Source organism: Choristoneura fumiferana, chromosome 11 (genome assembly GCF_025370935.1).
Source record: "Choristoneura fumiferana chromosome 11, NRCan_CFum_1, whole genome shotgun sequence".
NCBI lineage: Eukaryota > Metazoa > Arthropoda > Insecta > Lepidoptera > Tortricidae > Choristoneura > Choristoneura fumiferana.
The window spans coordinates 13,879,814-13,903,859 of NC_133482.1; the positions used below are offsets into that span (position 1 = coordinate 13,879,814).

The following is a 24,046-nucleotide window of genomic DNA, read 5'->3' on the forward strand; positions in this document are numbered from 1 at the left end:
CGAACTAAAGCGTGAGCTAGCTAGGCTAACTAACCAGCCTGGACATAAACGATCTACCCTAAACTAGTTGAGTTGAGTTAACCTATGATATCATCCGAGTCGTTGCTACGGGTACCCGTCCCTTGGGTTTCTCCACCTCCTAAAACTAACCGTAATACCAACTAAAAAATTGGCTCGGATATTTTTTTAAATTTTAGGGAGGGATAAACTACTCAGGACTCTTACAGATATGATTTTGAGTTGCGATAGCTCCAAATAGAAAATAAAGAGTTTAAATACAATGGGGATAATACGGAAGATACTGAATGCTTTAGTAACCTATATTATTTTATTAAAAAATCCATGCTCATTTCATTATAAAAGTTAAAAAACCACAGCAATTTAGGTGCACTTACAAAAACGATACAAAATAATGGCTGACTTGCAGTAGCCACTTCTATTTAAAAAAAAACTGCATTAACGAATCACAGATAATAAAATAACGCACTCAGTAGCACGAACCTACCATGATATGTGCCGACAGAATACTCCAAAATTCGGTTTTCTCTTCTACACCGATACATAACCTAAACTTACATACTTGGAAATGTCACGAACGTTTTAATTCGATAAATATTGAGTACACGCGTATCTAATTATTATAACATTAAATACTACAGCTAATTATGAATGACTATGTATGGATAAATAGTAAACATGTTATTGAGCGTTTATTATGTAACTTGAATACACCATATACGATAAACATCGAATCTGAAGCATGCATTGCTATAGCTGTTTAACTACAAATCTAATTAACAAATGACTTATTGACAACGTAAAAATCTATTCAAGCTACACAACAAAAGCCGTCTACAAGCTAATAAAATCATGCAGCTCGATAGCGTATTTATATACTGACTGCAAAGTAACCCACGGTTAAAGTAAATAATTATTCATTTTATAATACTAGAAATCGACACGTTCCGACCTTAAAACGACATCTTTCGAAGCCTCATTGAAAAGCCGCTGGCAACCCTGAACGGGCGTTCAAAGATGGCCGCCGTTAGAATTTTTAAAAGTACCGTCAAAGTAGCGTGGCTAGCGTTTGGCGGTAGAATGCGGCCAAAGGAAGGTAGCTAGAGACTGGATGATACCGAATTTGGTTCGGAGCCAATTCTAGGTTTCCGGGGGCGCGAGTGGCGCCCGCACGTCGCCACGGGAAAGTCTTCACGTGCGTCTGCCACTGCGTCGACAGTTGGAAGAACTTCACGCCGTTCCATTCCGTGCCGTCGATGTACACTGCAATCAAACAGGAATTATAACAATAGCGTCTTACGAGTACGTTTTACATGTCACCAACATCATCTATATAAACTTGAACTAATTTGCTGATGTCTAAAGGGCGGACGATGGATGCAATATGGTGACGAAAGCATAAGATGGATAAGACTTTTATTAAACTTCAATTAATATTTTTGTGTAAAAATGTATAGAAATTTGAGATGGTGATAATCTTCCTAATAATGGTGAAGTAACACTTTATAAATACGTACCACTTACATCTGTAGATGTAAAGAAGTAATTTTCCCCTACATAAGTGGATAGTGAACTATAAAAGGAATGCACTGAAAATATGTAATATAGAAAAAATACGATTATTTACTACAACAATAAAATTATCCAACTATTTTTCAACTATGTTCTCTTTTTTAAACCAATATTACGTATATTGTTCGACATGATTTTGACGTAAATTGCATCCGTCGTCCGCCCACTGCTGATGTCGTTCGGAACTCGAAATTAAAGATCGGTTTTCTTTTGCTTTCTCATTTGAATCTTCACGAAAACGAAGAAAACCGACATTAACATTCTGGTTGTAGTGTACCTATGCCTATTTGTAAACAAAGTCCCCGAATTAAGTCACATTCCATATATCATTTACTAGCCTGTTACCCGCGACTCCGTCTGCGTAGAATTCGTTTATTACTATTCCGCGGGAACTATGCAATTTTCCGGGATAAAGACTATCCTATGTCCTTGCCCGGGACTCTAAAACTATCTGTACACCGAATTTCATCTAAATCGCGGTTCAACGTAAGCGTCAGAACCCCTGGGCCAATGGAGATATTTGATGTTTAGAAAATGATGTTCACTTGGGTGTTCTCGTTTCTCCTCACTATTTCATCTTTCAATTCATCTAAAACCTCACTTAATACGAATTTAATTACTGAATTTGGGAATTGAATGCGCTGTTGGTCGTCCATCTCGGGCTAACTAAAGAACTTAGCTTACTAAACACTTACTTAAAATAGAGTTAAAATTTAGTTAACTACTTGATAACCAGCCTTAACGGTTAACGCGACCGCAGCCGCGGGTAGAGGCTACTGTTACACAAAAAGTGGGTACCCTTGAGCGGCACGCTGTGGTTGGACTTGGCGGAGCAGATGAGCCTCGCAACGCCGTCCACTGTCTGCGTGCGACCCGGCTCCGCCTCGCCGGTCTTCTCCTTTTTCTTCCCCAGTCGCATTACTGGAAAGAACGATAAATTCATTATAAAAAAAAAAACATTCAAGTGCGAGTCGGACTCGGGTTCCGTACTTTGTACGTATCTACGAATATCCATTGTTAGCAGAGGCTCCTAAGCAAAGTGTGCGCAGTGTGGGTTCATTTTAAGATTGCTACAGATATAATCTATCTATGTCCGTAACAATCACATAGAGTAGACGGACAGACATAAAAAAATACAAATGTATAGTTTTAGTATAAGACTGTACTGTAGTAATTGACAAATTTTACAGTTCTAGGTCAACAAGAAGTACCCTAAATAAAATTTGCGGCATAAACAGCCATATCTTTTTTTGCGTCAACTCAGAAATTAGATTTTTTTATAGCTTCAAGGGACTGTAAACCTGAGTATATGGTTTTAATTTCAACGATACCTCCACACATTCCCGGAATAAAAAGGACCTTGATAGACAGACCAGATGGACAACAAAGCGATCCTATAAGGCGTCCGTTTTATTCTTTTGAAGTACGGAGCTCTGATAAAAATTCTTGAGACTTGAGGCATCGCGACGCACGTTTGGGAACCCGTGATCTATATAGCTATATTATTTTATGCACATAACTCACTCTTCTGTTTCTTCTCCTTGGTAAGGTAGGTGATGCAGAGGTGGGCGTTTTGCCTTGTCACGTGGAGCGCCCGGAAGGAGGCTTTCACCGTCACCTTGCCGTCGGCACCCTCCGCCTGCCGTCCGGGAACCTTCGAAATACATGACGCGACTGTCATAACAAATTCTATGACGGGAACAAATATAAAATGAGCAACAAACAATGTTTTATTATGCACAGATGACCATAAACTAAATAAGTACGAAATGTTTATTAAATACACACATCAAAAAATCTTGGGATACTCATTACTCCTAGACAAATTTCATATTTTGCCTAATATGCCTGCAGCCGAAATGGCGAAATGGTGAAATGTTCATTAGGGATAATGAATATAGGGCGTGGCGGGCGGCGACGGCCGCGCCGGGGGGACCCGCCCCCCTCCAGCTGCGAGTGGCGCGGGACTCACCAGCCAGTAGTCCAGCTGCAGCTCTAGCGGCTCGCGCGCCAGCAGCGGCGGCGGCTGCAGGTCGTGCGGCGCGGGCGTGGCGGGCGGCGACGGCGCGCCGGGGGGACCCGCCCCCCTCCAGCTGCGGGTGGCGCGGGACTCACCAGCCAGTAGTCCAGCTGCAGCTCTAGCGGCTCGCGCGCCAGCAGCGGCGGCGGCTGCAGATCGTGCGGCGCGGGCGTGGCGGGCGGCGACGGCCGCGCCGGTGGGGACCCGCCCTCTCCAGCTCCAGAGAAGACACGCCGCCCTCGCTGCACCCACGCGGACCTCCTGGGGTAGGGAAACCACTTCGTACTGTCACTAGCCCCAATATCTGACACAGCAAAGCGCGCATAAATGATGACGTGTCAGATATTTTTTGATTAATGCAGGTGGCTTTACTTGGCAGATATCATCTCTTAGGATAAGATAGGTGCAGTAAGAGATTTTCGGAATTTCCCTCAGGAAGAGAAGCGAGATGTCCATTTATTTTTACTCTGAGCGAAGTCGCGGGCTAAAGCTAGTATTAGTATCGGCTCAGGCTCACTAACCACGATGAACGGCACAAAGGTCTGGCTGGCGTTATTTTTAACTAACCGACTACTCGTAGCTGCTGCTGTTACAGACTTGGTAGATATCATCCCTTAGGATAATAGAGGTGCAATACGAAGGGATCATTGTCATTTCCGCGGAAACAGAACAGGAGTTGACTATAAATTTTATCTCTGCGTGAGTCCGGGCTAAAGCTAGTATTAGTGTCGGCCCACTAACCGCAACGAACGGCACGAAGGTCTGGCTGGCGTCCTCGTCGCCAGATCTCTCGCGGTACGCCACCATCGCCTCGCCGATCGGGACGTTGTTCACGGGACCGATACTGTTCAGGTACCTGCCGACATAACAGCGTATTAGTTAGTTTAGTATCCATCATACAGCCGTTTTGACATTTGTCATTTGACAATAAATAATAAAGTTCCATATTAATAGATATGAAATAAAATTTCACTTAATACCACTTTAAGTTATAATTTGAGTGTAATTTGTAAGCCATACGATAAATAAATAAATATTGACACTTCGGGTGCTGTCGTATTCAGATTAAATCCGACCTTTCCCGATGGAAATACATTACTCACTATGTCTGTTGGTCCTCTTTTTCGCTGCGAAGGCATATTTAAACTACCTAAATCTGCGGTCTCAACCCCTCAGTTGCTGTGCACTATACCTGGCTATTCTCGAGGACATCTCGGCCTGGTCAGGCGCGCTGTTGTCGGCGGCCCGCTCGCAGCACGCGGCCCACGCCTCGCCGAACAGCGCCGCGTAGCCCGGGTCAGCCGCCGCCAGGTGCCGGGCCACCGTCATGCCGCCTGACAGATCAAAGCATGCCAATGGAGTTTCCAACTAAACACTCCCAACCACGGAACGGGTCATTATTCCAGCGTTTCGACCACAGATATAGATTACACTAGATTACGCAAAGCAAATGCATCTACTTCGCGTGTCCGAACCCCAACCAAACGACGGGGTTGGCTCCATACAAAGACTGACCGCTAACTGACTAATCATGACTAGTGACTGACTCGAGCCCCACGGCGCAGGCGGGCGGCGCATTTGAATTTAAAATGAATCTTATGTGAAAGCTTATAATGCTTATATGAAACTGAGCCGTCTATCGAAGTGAACTAAAAAAAAACAGGGTGTATAATGAAATGAATGGCACCCGGGCCTCATGGTGGCCCGTTGTTGTGTAATGATCTTGACATTTGGAGACCTTATACATCTCCATTTCTTTATTTTAATAATTATTATTAGTTTTTGACCTTGGAGGCTTTTACACCTCTGAAGATTGTATAATTTAATTAATTTAATTAGTTTACTTTGACATTTAGAGACTATATACATCTCTGAATTATTTAGATTAGGAATTTTATTATTAACATAGGGACTTTATACATCCCCTTGCTGTATAATAATTTTATTATTAACTCAGGGACTTTATACATCCCCTTGTTATGTTTAAGGCTGTATATTGTTAAGCTTATGGATTTTAAACTTTTATATTTTTAGTTTAAATTCTAGTCACAGGCTCGCGACGTCGAAGTTCCCAAGACGATCCATAGAGCTTATGGAACGGAAGCAATACCATGCCCTCGGTACCGCTCTGCTTTCAGAGCATGACATGAGTGCGTGTGAGCTAACTTTGGGGGCGGCAGACGTGAACTTGCCTTCGAAATCCAAAAGCTTAATGGTTACTTGACCTGAAATGTATATTTCAGAACTAAATTATTGTTATTATTATTTTAAAATTTATGACGGTGGAAGCATTCTACACTTCCACTGAACGTAGATATAGTTTAGATATAGTTAGTGTTTAGTATTGTAACTAAGGGACCCCATACATCCCTGTATTTCTTTTATTATTATTTTTGTATTTTTTTTTCTTTAATTGTATAATATAGTTTTTAAGTATTTTATTTGTAATTATATTTTTATGAAAAAATGACTTTCTGCCAAGTTTCTTGCGGCGCATTCTTCTTGGCAATGATGGTCTTTCCGACAGCGCTGGTAGTTTAAAAAAATGACGTGTAAAAGTGCCCATTGCAACCTATTTACTGAATAAATCATTTGAATTTTTTGAATTTGAATTTGATCAGAGCCCGGAATTTTCACGGCATTTTTGATCTGTCATAGTGACTTCTCACGTATTGACTCTACCAAAATGATACCGAAAATGATATTATCGTGAAATAATAATCGTAATATCTTTTATAAGGACACTTATTAGCACCACAACAGACTTTGAACATGAAATTGATTTATTAAATTAGAAATTGTTAACTAATCATTGTTTTTCATTGCATAATGCATATTTATGTCTATTTCACATTTTAGAAGTCAATTGGAAGAGTTCGCTCTTCAACGATAAAACCGTCTAATGTTGACATCTACATTTGATCTTTTTTACATGTTGTGTATCGATATATCGATATTGAATATCGGAAATCGATAAGTGAGAAGTCTCTATGACAGATCAGAGATACCGCGAAAATCCCGGGCTCTGGTAATGATGATGGTTGTGTTGTGTTAAGTGGAGGGTTGGGTTCCTCACCGACGGCACCAAGTAGAACGCAGCGGCGGCGCGTCGTGCGGGCGGCGCGCGGCCAGCTCGGCGTGCGCGCGCAGCGCGCCGCCGCCGCCGCGTCCCCGCCGCACACCACCACGCGCATGCAGCCGCGCCGCCCGCTCCTGGACAACAACTGGCTTAGCCTACGTACGCACTATGCGGCTAACCGCGCGGTTTTAGGCTGCGTCTCCATCATTTGCTAGGATGTGTTGCGAGGAATGAATGCTGCGCTAGGATGGGTAAATGAAACATTTCTATTGATTCATGAAAACCACATTTCTCGCACATTTCTTGTGGAAACGCAGCCTTAGCGCGCCGTGTCTTTTATAATACAGCTATAAATACTTCGAAGAAGGACGGCGCGCCAAAATCGCGCGGCTAACCTTTAACGCCCTTTGGTGGCGTAGAAGGCTTTCAGAAGGCAGTGGCAGAACGCTCAGAGAAAAAAAAGAAAAGGAGGCGCTTCGGAAAAACCGATCAAGTTCGAGTTGAGCTCGCAATTGCAGGTTCGGGTTACGAACCAACAAATATAGCAAATTCAGCAGTTATCCTACCGCATTCTGTTAGTGTCTTCTATAGTCCAAAGAATAGAGCCGATAATCTAGGCGCGGTACCAGGGACGCATGAGGCATCAGGCTACTCACTGCTTGCCGGCGCGCGAGTACAGCGCTTGCAGCAGCGGGCGCGCGTCGGCGCGTGCGGCGAAGGCGCAACCACGGCGGGCACGCCGAGCGCGTGCAGCGCGGGCGCCGCTCCCGCCGTCGCCAGCGCCACGCACTCGGGCAGCGGCCCGTCCTCGCCCAGCAGCCGGCTGATCTGCTCGACCATCGTGCGACGAGGCTGAAAACGTTCCCGCCTTACGTTAAACCATGCGTCTTCATGGGAGCCAGATCGTTACAGATACCTAAATTTTAGGCATAGTTAGTATCACTTCATCTAAGCAGCTGGTCTAAGTAGCAAGGTGGTCTAAAAAGCAACTAGTCCTAACATGTTCGCGTCGGAAACTTGTAAAAATATAGGTCAGGTTAGGTTAGTTGCGTCAAGGTGCGAAGCGCCTCAGCTACGCGGAATAGGAGCTTGACGCAGCGGAGCTCCGTCGATATTTATTCATAGAATTAATGATGAACGGAGACCGACTTGACATTCGGGGAACTTTTAGACCACTTGCTACTTGGACCAGTTGCTTCTTACAAGGAAAGGTATCCTATTGTCCGGCTCCAATTATCATATATATTAGAGAGTAGTCTAAAATAACGGACACGTATTTTTCTTTTCACGTCCCGAGCTGCCCAAACTCAACTTCGAAGAAATTGTTCTCCAAAGTACCTACTAAAAGTGACCAAACCTTCTAACTTCTGTAGAGAGATTAACCACTTCTTCTGTCACACGGTGTAAGATGGGGTAGAACTAGATGGTGAATGCGATCGCGAATGTCAGTGCGTTAGATAATACGGCCTCAAGTCATACAAAGCATGATACAGCGTTTTACCAACGGACTTCCAGGCGGGGGGAGCGTCTTCACCCTTATGTAGTTAGTGTTCCATTGGCCCACACGCACTAAGCGGTTTGCTTCATCTTTAATAATGCGAACTACTAAGGAATGGAATTCGCTCCCGTCGTCTGTATTTCCGGATAAATACAATCTAGGGCTACTGAACCAGTGAGATACACCTTAGGCCACATTTGCACTTAAGATCAGGTGACCTATTTCATGATTTATTTCACAGTCAGTTTTATGTTAAAAAAAATACGGCCCGCCAAATATTAGTCTATACATTTTTAAACAGTATTCTATCAATTGTAATTAATTTCTAAAGTCGCACTTTCAAGTTGACAGACTCGTATTATCAACATTATTCTGTTGTGACATACAAACAACAATCAACTTTAGCGTTGTAGACCACATATTTGACAAATGGCATACCTCGAGGGTAGTAGGGCTCTGGACAGGCAATTCGTGCGCGGACAGTGGCCGCTCGGCCGCGGACAGAGAGTTCTTCTTACGCGCCGCGCCGCCCGGCGTCAGGTTACCGCCGCTCGTCGCGCTCCGGAACAACCGGGAACGCTTGTCCTCCTGCAAGGAGGCAAAAGGCACGCGTCATCATCTCACGCATATATACGTCCAGTAGGACGCGTCTTAAATATACGGAAAACACAGGCCACTCCGAATAAGAATAGGTACTTGGACTGCAATTCCCACGCGGGACCGGAAAATTGCTTTGTAGGTGTATGGTGCATGTATGTTCGTTTCTCTTCCACGCTAAAACAGACGAACAGTTTGCGCTGAAATTTGGCATGTAGACAGCTAGATCTCTGGAACAGCACATAGGCTGCTTTTTATACCGATATTCTCACGAGATCGGGATCGGGATGTAGGCGTACACATGCGAAATTCAAATACTTGCATATTTTACGAGGTATTCTTCGATGCGTTTCTCTTTATCTTTCATACCTAATACGCTAATGCTAATTATAAACTGCTAAGGAATGGGATTCGCTCCCATCGTCTGTATTTCCGGATAGATGCAATCTAGCGCTCTTCAAGGCTAGGTTAAAAAGGCTGTTACTGTAAGATACACCTTTGGTCTCATCTGCACTTTTGATCAGGTAAGATAGGTGTAAGTCATAGGTTCACGCGAAAAAAAAGCTATGTATGTCGATGACACATCGCTGTATTACAGCCATTATATGACGGCACCGCTACCCGAAGAACCCATTGCAGAGCTTTGCTGAATCAATCCGTCCTACCTTGACATCGTTCGGCGGCGAGCTCGACACCGAAGCACCGGACACCGGCGCGTCGGCGGTGATGTCGCCGTCGCTGTTGCCTTCGCTGCCGCGCTCGTCGCCCGCTGAACTACGCACCGCTTCCGATTCTACACGACACGATGTTTATTTATGATTAGATTTTGATATTCAATGCAGCAGCGTACATACGTTGGAAGTACGACAGTCGAGGGCATACATATCTACACAGTCATAGCGTCAATTGTATGTATATGTACATCGACATTATGGTTAGTGGCATACAGTTGTGCATATATTGTAACATACATATATTTATGACCTGGCTGCACATCAGAGTAGGTAGTAGAAAGATACCATAAAACAATAATTTCAATACGCGTCTCTAATAAGAAAAACACTACTTTGAAAATAAGATTATTCTCAATTAGATAACTGCCATATTGGAATTTAGATGCTTTGAAACAAATCAATTTAGTCGATTAAGTTGGTAAATAAGTGACGTCACTGTTCTATATTACCATACAAAATTTAACGAGGAATGACAGCAAACAAATGCTGTACCCTACTAAATACACCAGAAGGAACCCTTAACCTCATTTTTTAAATAAGAAAACGGCACCCAAAAATTATAACAATAATTATTTAATAAGGAAGTCGGAAATTTTATTAGAAACAGTTTTAAAAGTTGAACTCAAAAATGCAATATCATGCTCGTGCTAAACATATCGTCATCGAAACTGGCGCGCTTCGCCCGTTTCGATACCGAAGTGGATGTGCAGAAGAAGCGGAATGAGTATAGTGAGAAAACAAAACAAAAGACAAAAGCTTTCTAATACATAAAACTAAATGATAGAGTAGTTGTTCGATTGCTAAAAAATAAACACAGGGTTGCTATTAATACTTATTGGCGCAGCCGGTAGGATCGTTTCGTAAGCTGTATAATAATTACACAAAATATACACAAAAGCGTTCCTGTGGAACAAAATTAAGGATAATAATTCTATGTCATTCATATGGTTTTGAACTTTGCTATTTTCACTCTTAAAGTCTCCATACATGGTACGGTACCTAATCACGAAATAATAATAACATTCCATGTTTTTTTAAAGGCATACATCCCTTTTTGACTTTTAAGCGCGTGTAGAAGAGATGGATGCTTTATATCCGTAACCGCTTAGTACCTGTAGCGTACTGGAAGCAGAGCTTGAAAACAATCCCAAAAATAGAAGGTATGGTACCGCTTTCGTGCCGGTATTTTCGGTTAGCTTTTAGCTGTCTATCTTAAAATACTAGTACGTAAAATAACGGTACTAAAACGGTATATACCGGTAATATTGGTACCAGTTTCAAGCTCTATCTGGTCCTGGTGGTCCTATTTACCTGTGAGCGGGATAGAGGCAGCGAACCGTTCCCGCGCGGCGCTCAGCTGCGCTGTGGACGCGAGGCTCGCGTGGCGGCTCACTGCGCATGCGTAACGTGCGCGTGAGATGGATGCGGTATGAGCGTGCAGTTCAAGTTATAGGTGATTCAGCGTTGGTTTGGTTTAGAGTCGGTTTTTCTATTTTTGTTTTTGGGGAATATCATGTTCAGGTAGGTTTTGTTTTCGCGTAGTGATTTACGTGGGGAAATTTTAAAACGAGAGGAAAAATATTTTTTGAGATTCTTAGGTTTTTTTTACTGTAATGCCTTATGAGCTCGTTTAGCCATCAACAAATAAACAATTCATAAATTACTAAATGGTTAAAAAGATTTATTCTCAATGTCATTCTCACTATCGCGGTCATTACTAACTTTATGATTTAAATTCGGGTTATATCGAGCTTCTCTAAAATCAAAGTATGCGGAACAAAACCCTACTTTAAATCATAAGACTCATTCTCTCTTCGCACTGAACAAAAAGTGCATTTAAAAAAAAGGAAGAGGTTATCAGTTCATCAATCTCTGTTTTTTTTAATTCAAATATGAGGTAGTGTCAGAGTCGGTCAGTTCTTTAAACACGCACACTTTTATTTTCCTACGCTTTTAATGCTTTAAAAAACAGAATTAATCTCTTTTAGGTACTTACTAAATGAAAATGAATTTATTAGTATGATTTTAACCGTGCTTTAGTATCATATCCGTTAGTCCATCTCACACACACATGCTAGAATACTATGCACACAGCGTTACATAACAAAACATGTATATTAAACATAGATAATGTAGATTATGTATGATTGCTCTATACTATGGCAATGCAAATCATAATATAAGCGTTAAAACAATTGCACGGTCGTGTGTGCCATTCAATGTTCGGCCAAAGAAATTACTGTTCAAAACAAAAAAATTAAGCGACACTCCTGGACTACGTTTACGTTAAAAATTACATTTTTTCAATTAAATGTATGTAATACCAATTTATTACATTAAAATTTACATGAAAATAAACCCCGGTGGAGATTTTAATTCCTAGCATAAATTATAATTTATAACTATGTTAAACGACAGTAGCATTTAGAATATCTTTCTTAATAGACCAGGAGTTGGTACCAAAAAAAAAGGCATTTATTTGACAAATTTGGCTTACCGTTGGAATGCCTATGATGTTCCTGGTTAGCGAGACTCCTGGAGCTGCTGAAAAAAGGGCGGATGGAGGGTTTGGGCGTGGAGCCGATGCTGATTGTGTCCATCTGGTCGGGGCCGGAGTCTTCGCCCTCACCGCAGGACAGCGACTCTAGTTCCTGGTCCATCAGGGAAGGTTTTTGGTCATAAATACGAATGCTTATGAGTAATTATGTGCGTGTGGGTGTGCAATAATTAAGCTTATAAGTGCTAATTTTTATTAAAGCTGAGTGTCCCTCCTCCTCACTAAGAAATACCGTTGCCCTAAGAAATCTCAAAATAATTATAATAGTATTATATTATATGTCCATAATTAATATAAAGAAAAACGAAATATCATAACTTATTAGGGTTTAACGACGTAGTTAAAGAGTAATAGTCGATCAAAACTTAATATTGGACATTTGCCCCATATTAGTACGGAACTCTAACCTACCTACACTGCGAGCTTTGGAGTAACATAAAATATAAAATCAGGCACATATCATATGGCGGTAAGTAAGAGTGTACAATATGATTCCGATTAATATAAAGGAAACTGAAAATATTTTTTTTTTGTACAACACTGAAGAATTACTTGCTATCAAAGAGTTTTTAAAGTTAGAGTTAAAGAATAGCTTATAAATTTAATTTAATAGAATATTAATAATAAGTTAATTTAAGAATAATTGTTGTGCCCTAACAGGGTTTATACTGGGACATGATTTTATTGGTAAGACCTTGTACGAAAACAATAAATAATTATGATTAAAGAGGTTGTGGTTACAATCCTTACACCTGATGGGGGAGGCCTATGTCAAACAGTGGACGTCCTACGGCTGATATGATGATGATGATGAATCACTCACCTGGAACAGCTCGTCGATATCCCTCTGCGCGTGATGCGTGTCGCGCGTCGCGCCGCGTTCGCCCATCTCCTCCGGCACGCGGAAACGTCGCAACAGCGCCGCGAACTTCTGCTTCAGGTTGCGTTGCTGCAACATTATGAACGTCGCTTGTAACGCGTTGCGCGAACGCGAACGGAGTTTTGTTAGGCTGAGTTTCAATCAGAGATGTGCGAGGACGTGTTGCGTGGAATGTGTTTTTCACGACCCAATAGGAACGCTTCATTTACCTCGCCTCTCTCCGCTTAGCTGTTTCCACCAAAGCGGTGCTGTGTGGGGAAAGGTAAATGCTGCGTTTCTATTGGTTCATGAAAAACACATTCCTCATAACACATCCTCGCACATCTCTGGTGAAAACTCAGCCTTATATAACCGGTGGAGCGTTTCGCGAACTTTTGGTTCAGGTTGCGTTGCTGCAACATTATGAACGTCGCTTGTAACGCGTTGCGCGAACACGAAAGGAGTTTCGTTACATGGGTTTTTAGTGATGAGTAAAGTGGCGGAGCGTTTCGCGAACTTTTGCTTCAAATTGCGTTGTTGCAACATACGATCGCTTGTAACGCGTTGCACGAACGCGAAGGGAGTTTTGTTACATGGTACTTTTAGTGCAGAGTGCAATGGAGCGTATTGCGAAATTTTGCTGCACATTGCGATGCTGCAACGTAGGAACGTTGTTTGTAACGCCTTGCCTTGTTACATAGGATTTTTAGTGCTGAGTGGAGCGTTTCTAAAGCTCTAATTATTAAAATGTATTAGGGTAAAATTGTGTGTGAGATTTTACACAAAAAAAAAACACAATAAAAACGTCCGGGGTTTGCATGCTTCTAAAAACCACTTAAAACCCCACAACTTAATTCACTTATAATTCAGTTTTTATGCTAAAAATCACCAGTATAATTTTTTCCACAAACAAAATAATTGTGTTTACCTCCATAGTGCGCTTGAAACTACCGAATAACAATTTTTAACCAGCGCCCGTAATCTAATCTGGCCGATAAGCTACTGACAGCGAAAACATTGCTCGCGTGACGTCACAATGTATGCCTCGGCATTCAAATTATGATAAGAAAGAAGATACTTACATCCGAGATAACGGATGTGCAAGGGAATCTTCCTCATAGTGATAAATGTCATGAGTCAGCTTCGAAAATGGTACGTGAGACATTGAATAGGGCACTACTCCCACCGCAAGTAGCGAGAAGAGTGTTTTAAGCCCAGTTGAGACCTGCAAGAAAAATCGTGCAAGTAACATTAAATGAGGGCTATCGCGTTTGAATTCGCCACTAGAGGCGCTAGTGTAGCGTGAGGTCTCCGTAATGTCAAATCTCATAGTTTTTGGGTGAGCTACGCGGGTTTATTTATAATTAGAATAATTTTGTGAATATTTTGCAATATCTGAAATTAATTATGGCAAATATGCGTTACGGGGCAATGAATATCTGTGTTTTGAGACAGTTTTGTCTTTCGGAAACCTTTGTCCTCCCTTTTTCCAAACAAAACGGGGACTAAGGGACTATGCAACACTGTGGCATGCTCGATATTTTTATGGTACGGTTTTGAGGTGTATTAAATATGATTTTAATCTAAACTTTGTTATCACGCCCGTAATAACAGACTTTGAAAGCCATACTTAAAAACCTCACGCAACAGTGCGCCATCTAGTGAGACAAAAAACGATAGCCCTCATTGCGGCGCTCGATTGACCACTTCAAACTCGTTGGCTTTACGTCCTCACAATGTATTGCAACATTTGCAACTTGCACGATTTTTCTTGCTAGTCTAAACCCGGCTTTACAAGCTTTTATTTAGCTTGCCTAGTTTAATTAATTATTTATTTGTTTGTGTCAGATCTTGGAAGCTAAATTCGACCCACTTCCTGTGGACGGATTGACTTGAAATTTTGCAAACTTATGCAAACCTGGTGACGATACAATAATCTGGTAGTGACATCCTGGTGGTCCGGTCAGGATCGTCTACGCAGGACGGAACTTGAAATTCGGTACGCAAATGAGGTTTAGACGACAATGCAAACACAGTCAACAAAAAGTACAGTCAGCAAAAAAGCTGGTATTAAAAATGCAATTTTTAACATAAACTTATTTATTAGTATGCAAACGGAACGCTCGGGGACGAAAGCGATAAATTTTTCGTCTACTAAAGAACACTCTTCTCGCTACTCGCTGGCAGTAGCACTAGTGCCGTAAACGTTCTCTTGTGTCACGTAGCTTTGGTAAACTAATATTATAGCTAGTATGTAAAATACTAAGAAGATCTAAAATCTAGTAGCTTCATGAATGCAACTATCTACGAGTACTTACAAAATTATAATGGTGGCCATAATTGAAGCGGAACAAACTAAATACAGAATACATGCGATGCAACTGGATATTTTTATTTATTTGCGAAGGAATTACTCGCATGCAGAAAAGCAATAGCGAAAATAATAGATGCAAGTGTAGCCTTTTGAACGCCAAACAATAATTGATTATAGAGATAATTCTTTAGCTATAGCATCATATGGAACTGCTGGCGCGTTGCCGATGCTCTCATGTACAAGAAACAGTACATTTGCTTTTTAAAGGCACCCATGTTGTAGCGTGTTCGAAATGTCCTTCGTTTTAAATTTTGCACGTACAGTTAATGAAATCGATAGGGCCAATTACACGAACTTTTTGTTATTTCAATAACGTCGCGTATACATATTTTTGTAACCATGATTATTTCCTATTAATCCCTTCCATATAGTTCTATGTAGTTGACTAAACAAGGCAAGAAAGGTCGCTTTCGTTAAATTTTATAAATGATGTATCAGAGACGCGTCAATATTGGTTTTGGCGTTCAATAGGTTAAACTGGTTATTTGAAAATCGTCTCAATTCTAATAGCAGCAAGGCACAATCCCGCGCTCACCGCGAGCTTGCCGCGGCTGCCCTTGCGTTTAGCGGCGGCGTTTTCCAGCTCGCTGTCGCTGTCTCTGTCGTTCGCCTTGGAGCGCATATAGCTCTGTCTCTCTCGCTCGCGCTCCATGAAGCTCAAGTCTCGTGAGCGCGACAGCTGCGTGCAAGCAACGACTATGTTACGGCTAAGCTAAGCGGTTAAAGCATCGCTTCTCTACCTAAGACGCTACTCACAGAAAACATAGCCTTTTTTAAACCAACCGACCTCACTTGATGGTAACAGATGAGGTCGAAGATGAAGCTCATCATCCCAGCCTATATACGTCCCACTGCTGGGCACAGGCCTCCTCTCAGAACAATAGGGCTTGGGCCATAGTTCCCACGCGGGCTCAGTGCGGATTGGGAACTTCGCTTCGCAGGTTTATGCAGGTTTCCTCACGATGATTTCCTTCACCGCAAAGCTCGTGGTAAATTTCAAATGTAATTCCGTACATGAATTTCGAAAAACTCAGAGGTGCGAGCCGGGGTTCGAACCCACGACCCTCTGCTTGAGAGGCGATAGGTCAAACCACTAGGCCACCACGGCTTCGAAGCTCACTGGTTTGTTAACAATCTATTCATTGTGAGCTTGAATAGGTCTAAATTTTTTGCAGGTGGTATGACCTTGTGCGAGGTCCGCCCGGATTGCTACCACCATCTTGCTCGCTAATCCTGCCGTGAAGCAGCAGTGCTTGCACTGTTGTATATCGGCGTGGAGAGTAAGACAGCCGGTGAAATTACTGGCACTTGAGGTATCCCATCTTAGGCCTCTAGGTTGACAACGCATCTGCAATACCCCTGGTGTTGCAGGTGTCTATGGGCGGTGGTGATCTCTTACCATCAGGAGACCCACTTGCTCGTTTTCCATCCAGTCGAATAAAAACAAAAACTTATTCTGAAAAACAGACAATAATATATTCTGTTCATGTTTAGTATGATGAACTAAATAACAATGGAAAACTGGTTATGGGCAAAAAAAGAAACGAACTTTACCGCGATCTATACTTGATTTGGATAGGTATTTAACTAAATGTAAACAAAAAAACGTCAATTGGTGTCTTAAATATTGAAATCCCCCTATTAAACTATCTAAACATTTTACATTTCTGTATTGAAATACACTAGTCTAGTATGTATTACAATGATAGATAAGTAAAATGTATAAAAACCTTGAATGTACCAAATCTGGCAGCTGAAGTTTGTTTACATTTAGTTAAATATCTATCTAAACCTAGTATACAAGGCCGGAGTTATCTCATGTACGAGATTCTTCTGTTTTGGTTTGCTGTGCCCTTGCAGGGTCAATGTTGAATATATAAATAGTTTTCAAATCTTTTCTAAACAATCACAGTTTAAGTTATTTAACTTAGACGGGTTTGCATAGATCTGTGTTAACTTTTAACCCAAAGTTAACAGCCAATCCTGAGTTAAGTTTCAAAATGTATGGAACTATCAACCCCAATCCAGATCTATTTTTTTTTAACCCTGGACGTGCAAGTGGCCCTTAGTAGACCAAATGCTGCGTCTCGCTAAGAGGGAACTCATTTAGGTGTGTCAAGGGAAGAAAGCACCTGTAAAATTCCCATTTTTTTATTGAGAACTACCGCCGGTTAAGAAACGATGCTTTTTACTTTTAAACATATAAGGCAGTAGGATTTTTAAAAGATAACCTAGGTACTCTTGACACGTTTTGTTACAATGTCGTAAAACTATTAGCGAAATCAATATTTTGTTTAATTTTCAGCCTTTAATCATGCGTTACTTTATGAATTACATAGGTCATTAATTAACCCTTACCTGAGTTATCAATAATCATGCATTTCAGCCATTTTACAAATACTTAATACAAAAATCACTAGAATAGTGTTAGGACTATTAATTGCAAAATAAAATGTATGTATAGATTAAATTTACTCGTACACACGTAAAGATATAGCTTCTATAATTACATTTATCCCTGATTAAATTTCAAATTTTCTATACCTTGGAACGATAATAAATAAATAAATAAGCCCAAGCTTCAATGCTATAATTGAGTGGCTCCTATTTTTGATACACAACTCAACCCCAAATTCTTTTCACTCTGCGTCGCTACATTACGCTATGACACGAATTATCATCTACATTTTTAGCTCGATTTTTAAAAATTTTGGTACTCTACAACAAGATATATTTCGAAATGGTGTCATAAGACTGCAGATTCCCTAAGCTAACCTCACGTAGTCCTGGATAAACTGCTGCAATGTATCTACATCGCGCTATCGAACTTTCTAAAATCGGATGCATAAAAATAATCGACCAAGGAATTTCTTTACCATTTTAAAATTCAACAGTTGGGCTTAAAACATGAAAGACTATTTTCATTTACAAGTCAATGTAAAATGTTACCATGAAAAAAAAATGATACAACACATACTTGATCGACTATACAACTTTCAATACGCATTTTCGGACTTGGGCCCTCAACTATAAATAACCTCAGCATGGAAAAGAACTCTGTATTGTAGCTTCCCCTGTTTAGAAGAGATCTTTCCAGAGAGTACCCTATTGGGTACCTTAAATTTTCTAGGATGGTCCATATTATATTTTTTAGCGATAGTAGACTTATTTAAATGTAGCTCACTCCTGTATATAGTTTTTTTCCACTTTCCGTTTTTTTTTGCAAAAATAAATTGAAACTTTTTTTCGGAAAACCACACGTTTCGTGAGATTAAAAATAGGTTTTATGCCTTGGTCTGTTTGATTTAAAAAAAAGAGATCGTTTTGACAGCTGTCAGTTGTCAAATGTCCCCGTACGTGCGTACGTGTGTGCACGATGTGTCGTTGTGCGGCGACATTTGACAACTGACAGCTGTCAACATGACTTCTTTTTTTTAAATCGATCAGACTAAGGCACAAAACCTAGTAATCTCACGAAACGTGAAAATATATTATGGACCATCCCAGAAAACTTGAGGTAGGTACCCAATTATTCGGGCTCTTTCCACAAAGTACTTATAGAAGGGTATTAGGGTACCTTAGTGTAAGAAAGGTCAGCCTTATTGAACGTGAGCTGGCGGTGAGTCCGGCGCGGCGCGGGCGCACCGTACGTCATGTCATCCGCCTCCTCCACAGAACTGAACTCGCCTTCTTCCTCCTCGTCAGAATAGCCTCGTTCTGGAACGAAGACACAGTTGTGAAAATACTTATACACAAAAAAAAACACGTATGTCGCGAAATGATCCCAAACAGACTTAATAACTTTTGGACAACAAGAAAATAAATACATAAATAAAGAAGAAAAAACACAATTTGTGCATGCATCTTGATTCTTTTGATCGGACAGGTCCGAGTGTTCACCCATTCACTTCACACACATTAATCCGATTACACACCACGCGTTTCTGAGATAAAAGGTAGTGACTTCTTGATAGACAGACGCTCGATAAAATAAAATGGTACTGTTTTCTTTTTATTCTTTTTGAGGCACACAGCCCTATAACGTATCCAACTCACCAGTAATAAGCAGGGTGTTGTTATTTTTCGTGTCGTGGTCGACGGGAGTGGAAGCTAGCCCAGTGATGGACAGCCTGGCGACCGGTTGGCCAGCCGCTGCGCCGCCCTTGCATCCCACGCCGGTCAACTCTAGTTCCATGTCCATGGAACGCTGGAGCACCTGGGTAACAAAAAACAACCATATTAAACATATAAAGTTATAAATACAGGGTGACATGTATAATAATACGATACAATGACTCTTTATTGAATATCATATAATAAATAATTGAGAAAAAAATGACATTGAGAAAGTTATGTCCTTAAAGGGTGTTCGCCTTTATATTTGTAAGTATCTCAACATCTGTAAATTCTGTTTTTTTTTTTTTTGTAAAATAAAGGGTTTACAGGGTATTAGGTAAAAACTAGCTCATGTCCAAATCAAAGTCAAATCAAAATATATATGTTTTTCATTTAGGCTATAAGGCACTTATAAATGCCAAAAAAATCTACAGGCCGCCTTACACATGTTCGTTACTAGCATGCTAAGTAAATACATTTTTAACACATTCTAGATTCGTCTCGTCGTTTTACCATGAAAAAGTAACATGCACGTATAGGTAGTGCCACCAGAGTTGAGGTCACGCAAACAGAATCATGTCATGTAATGACAGCGGGATTTTGACATTTACTCTTTCATTTAATTTATTCTCCTTTTAAATACAATCAGTTCTTCATGTAGCTGTGTGTCTGTGTGTGTCTCTCCATTCACTTCAACTCTCGTGGCACTACCTATACGCGCGCACAGTGTTGTCACATTCACTCACTTTTTGGTAGATCTACCTATTTCGCCCCCGTTCTACCTATCTACCACCCATGGCCTCAAATCGACCTAATTTTCAAAACAATTCTCCACACGTGTAATAAAATGTTACTTAGGTACTTACTATCGAATTTAGTCTATCTTGTAATTTCAGTACTTAAAACGGACGCGTTGATGAAGTGGAGATTCTAACTCTGAACATTTGAGATTATTTAATAAGAATAAACTAAACATCACGAATAAATAATTTAAAACATTTTATGCGCATTTTTAATCATTAAAAATGTATTAACCTTCAGTGGTAGATCTACCTATTTTCCATTTCAAATTCTACCAATTTCTACTAATTTTTGTATCCTGCTCTACCGTTTTGCCAAAATTGTATGTGACAACACTGCGCGCGCACGCACACAAACTTCCGCATTTGTAATATTATAGTAAGGCTAGTGGCCGAGCTTCGAAGCGGCTACAAGTAGCCGAGCATCTGATCATTATGATCATACTCAGTGTTTAATACACTGGTAGTTCTTAAAATGTAGGTACCCTGTATGAGTCAATACTTAAATATAGCACTGTGAACCGTCCCTGGCAATGCATTTAACAAAGGAAACACACATTACACCAGTTAATAGCCCGCATAATTAGTGCACACTTTTACGTATGAATGATTGTTTTTTAATTTAAGCAAATTGCCCGAAAAACTAATTACTCGCATGTTTTATTGTAGTACAACAAGCAATTAACGAACGTTAATTATAATTATACATCGTAATGAATTCGTTAGTAAATATTTAAACGACACGTATTAATTGTCATAAACTCGAATCCCTATACATACAAAATATGCTTAGTTCGTATATTATTAACTATTTTCTTTAAATATTTTACGTAATCGTAAAACAGTTACGACGTGAACCATATGGTTTTAATATTTAACAGTCGAACCAGACGCAACAAATGGAATATTTAATATACATCGTTGGTTTATTATTCTAACTAATAATGAATATTAGATACGTTTAAGACATGCAGAGGGCAGTCTGACCATTATATATTAAAGATTTTTCCGGACGATATCCCGCAAAAAACATGTGTAAGGTAATTCATTAATTGCGAATTATTTAATTAAAACTATACCATTTACATCGAGTGCCGACCACGAACCGGAAAACGAAACGTTGACGGACCTCCCACTAGATGGGCTAACGACATCGTGAGATTTGCCGGTAAGCGGTGAATGCAAGGGGCAAGTTACCGTTCATTGTGGCGTTGTTCTATGGGGAAGCCTTTCTTATGCTGTGGACGTTTGATGATGATGATATGATATATAATTTACAAACCTGATCCATCCTGATGACGCCCTCAGCAAGAGTCTTGTAGCCCAATATAGTGCGGTTCTTGTACTTCTTACGCCTCTGCAGCATAATCTGCAACCTGTAACGAAAGATGATATTCTTTCATAATCATACGGGTATGTCATAATATTCTTAATTCTTATCCTTTTCTGACTAATATTACAAATGCACTGTATGTTACGTATTCACAGTTAAACCGCTGGATCGATTTGGATGAAATTTGGTATGAAGATAGTTTGAGATCCCGGAAAGGACATCACCTGCATTGACTGGACATAGGATATAGTCATTATCATGGAAAATTGCATGGTTCCCGAAGGATAACGTAAAATGAGTTATTCGAAGACAAAGAAGCGGGCACTAGCTATATAGCCTTTTATATTGAATCCAGTTTTAGCATATCTATATTATCTACTTATACCTAAGATATAAAAGAGTAGAAAATAAACGAAAACTTTACATACGACCTTTTTGCCATGTTCTAGCATTTTTTATGTGACAATTGCTACAGTTGCGAATTGTTTTAAGTCGTATTCTATTTTAAAAGGACATTTTTCAATTAATTAAAAGCAAGTACATTTTTCTATGTGGCCACATACGGTAAAATTAGCAAGAAATTATAGTTTCAGTTGGCTTTGTTAACGATTTTGTAGTTGTAGCCAATCGACATTATCAAAGGTTTAAGTATAACAATAAACCTCAGAATATTATCCTACCGTTGTCTTTTTGAATGTAGACCAGATTCAGATCTCAGAAAATTAGACAAAGTGATAAGGCTTTAAGGCAAGACGTAATCCAATTTGCCGTCGAGTGAGCTTGAAGCCTTTTGTTTGTACCGTAACTTTGCCCGTTCATTTAAAATATCGTAAACAGATCAAGGCGCATCACAGGGCAGTTAAAACTAAGCTATTCAAATTACCGTTGTCCAGCAGTGGTGTAGCGGTATAGCACGCGGCACGGAATGCCGAGGACCTGGGTTCGATTTCCAGTGCTGGTCTTATTTTTCTGGTTTTTCTGTGCATCTATATTTCAGTTTGTATTTCCAATTTAAACTATTCAACACAATTTTGTTATGACATTTGACAACATTATAAAGCTCGTCAGTCCTATGCGAGTACAATGTTCAGGCATTAGGTATTTCCACGTAGATTAAGTCGCGTAGTCCGGAATATATCAGCCAGTGGATAGGCTAATACAGCTCAAAAAAAGTTTCTCATTTTGTTAAATTTAGGTATGTACAGTCACCAGCACCAATATCTGACACAGCAAAGCGTGCATAAATTATATCTGATACGACTCTATTTCTAGGGCCGGTAGGACGTGTCAGATATTTTTGCACGCTTCGCTGTGGCAGATATAATGCTGGTGACTGTACTCATACGTCTCACTACATTTGATCGATCTTCAAAGCGCAAAGCGTCAACTGCGAACGACAAAAACGCAACTTTTGAATTTCATTCGGATGAAATAATCCAGATAGTTTTTGTGGCACTTTGTGAACCTTAGTGGCCGGCAAATAACCACGGAACACCATTTCGCTATCGCATTAATTCCTTCCACAAACCGTTACTCAAGATAGTCTACGAGTATAAGATAGATAGTTACCTTTAGATAAGTTATTGATACGTGCGGACAATTAGAGAATAGAAACGGCTTCCGTGCGGTCATTAAATACTCGTTAGTGATTTATGACCGGTTCTTGAACGTATCATTAGTTGGCGTGTGCGTAGCTTAACATATCGTCACTACTTTAAAAAAACTCGTACCTGAAAATAAATAATTTTCTGAGTGAACTTTATGAACATTACGTCAAGGTTCAATTTTGTTGACATATTGATTTCAGATACGAGATTTTTTCAAAGTAGTGACGATATAGTGCGCGAGTCGGGTCATCGATGGGTTTGAATTGAGATGGGCGTGAGGCTGAGGCCTAACATCCCCGTATTTATCAATTGCTTCTACCCGTGGCTTCACGTAACCATTATCAATCAATCAATCAATCAATATTTTTATTTGCATCAACGAGGGTCTATATAGGTGTTACATTTATTAAGAATTTCATTTCCTCATTTTACCATAATTATTTGTAATTACAGAATTTTGCTAAAATTCCCATTAGAATTACCAAAAATTAAAACGTGACCTTCATTTAAGATGTATAAAAAACACCCGTGCCCTTATAAGTTAAGATTTTGTAATTGTATACGTGTAATTTTTAAAAATATTAAATTCCTCCATTTTTTCTGTACCTAGGGCAGAGCAGGCATACAGTAGGCTAATCCAGAAGAAGTAGCAGAATCGTATACTTAAGGCAGTGAATGAACTATACTCCACAAATCATTTGCGTCATTCCCAAATCAACTCGATCACTTTTATTGCCAGCATCTCTAATCCTCGCTCAATATGACGACTGTCTCTCTATCCCGCACTGCGATGTAATAAACTGGACAACGCGACACAAAATAATAAAAGCGGTACCTATAATTAATTTTATTACCCTTGTTTATGGGTAGCTTTATATATGT

General features: G+C 40.2%; 2 protein-coding genes across 2 annotated transcripts in view; both read right to left on the bottom strand.

Moving 5' to 3' along the window:
* LOC141432932 (phosphofurin acidic cluster sorting protein 2-like) overlaps positions 1–4,964 on the bottom strand; it is a 9,072-nt gene extending 4,108 nt beyond the window's left edge. The window contains exons 1-6 of the mRNA XM_074094766.1: positions 4,803–4,964; positions 4,352–4,466; positions 3,563–3,871; positions 3,115–3,244; positions 2,389–2,511; positions 1,192–1,281 (exon numbers count right to left, since the gene is read on the bottom strand). Of these exons, the coding sequence (XP_073950867.1) occupies positions 1,192–1,281; positions 2,389–2,511; positions 3,115–3,244; positions 3,563–3,871; positions 4,352–4,466; positions 4,803–4,939 (904 nt within the window). The 5' untranslated portion in view covers positions 4,940–4,964. The remainder of the gene's footprint in view (positions 1–1,191; positions 1,282–2,388; positions 2,512–3,114; positions 3,245–3,562; positions 3,872–4,351; positions 4,467–4,802) is intronic.
* LOC141432897 (phosphofurin acidic cluster sorting protein 1-like) overlaps positions 1–24,046 on the bottom strand; it is a 161,655-nt gene that overhangs the window by 15,712 nt on the left and 121,897 nt on the right. Inside the window, exons 3-11 of the mRNA XM_074094722.1 lie at positions 21,507–21,600; positions 19,365–19,524; positions 18,886–19,025; positions 15,844–15,987; positions 12,899–13,024; positions 12,016–12,169; positions 10,830–10,910; positions 9,450–9,577; positions 8,626–8,775 (exon numbers count right to left, since the gene is read on the bottom strand). Coding sequence (XP_073950823.1) covers positions 8,626–8,775; positions 9,450–9,577; positions 10,830–10,910; positions 12,016–12,169; positions 12,899–13,024; positions 15,844–15,987; positions 18,886–19,025; positions 19,365–19,524; positions 21,507–21,600 — 1,177 coding nt within the window. The remainder of the gene's footprint in view (positions 1–8,625; positions 8,776–9,449; positions 9,578–10,829; positions 10,911–12,015; positions 12,170–12,898; positions 13,025–15,843; positions 15,988–18,885; positions 19,026–19,364; positions 19,525–21,506; positions 21,601–24,046) is intronic.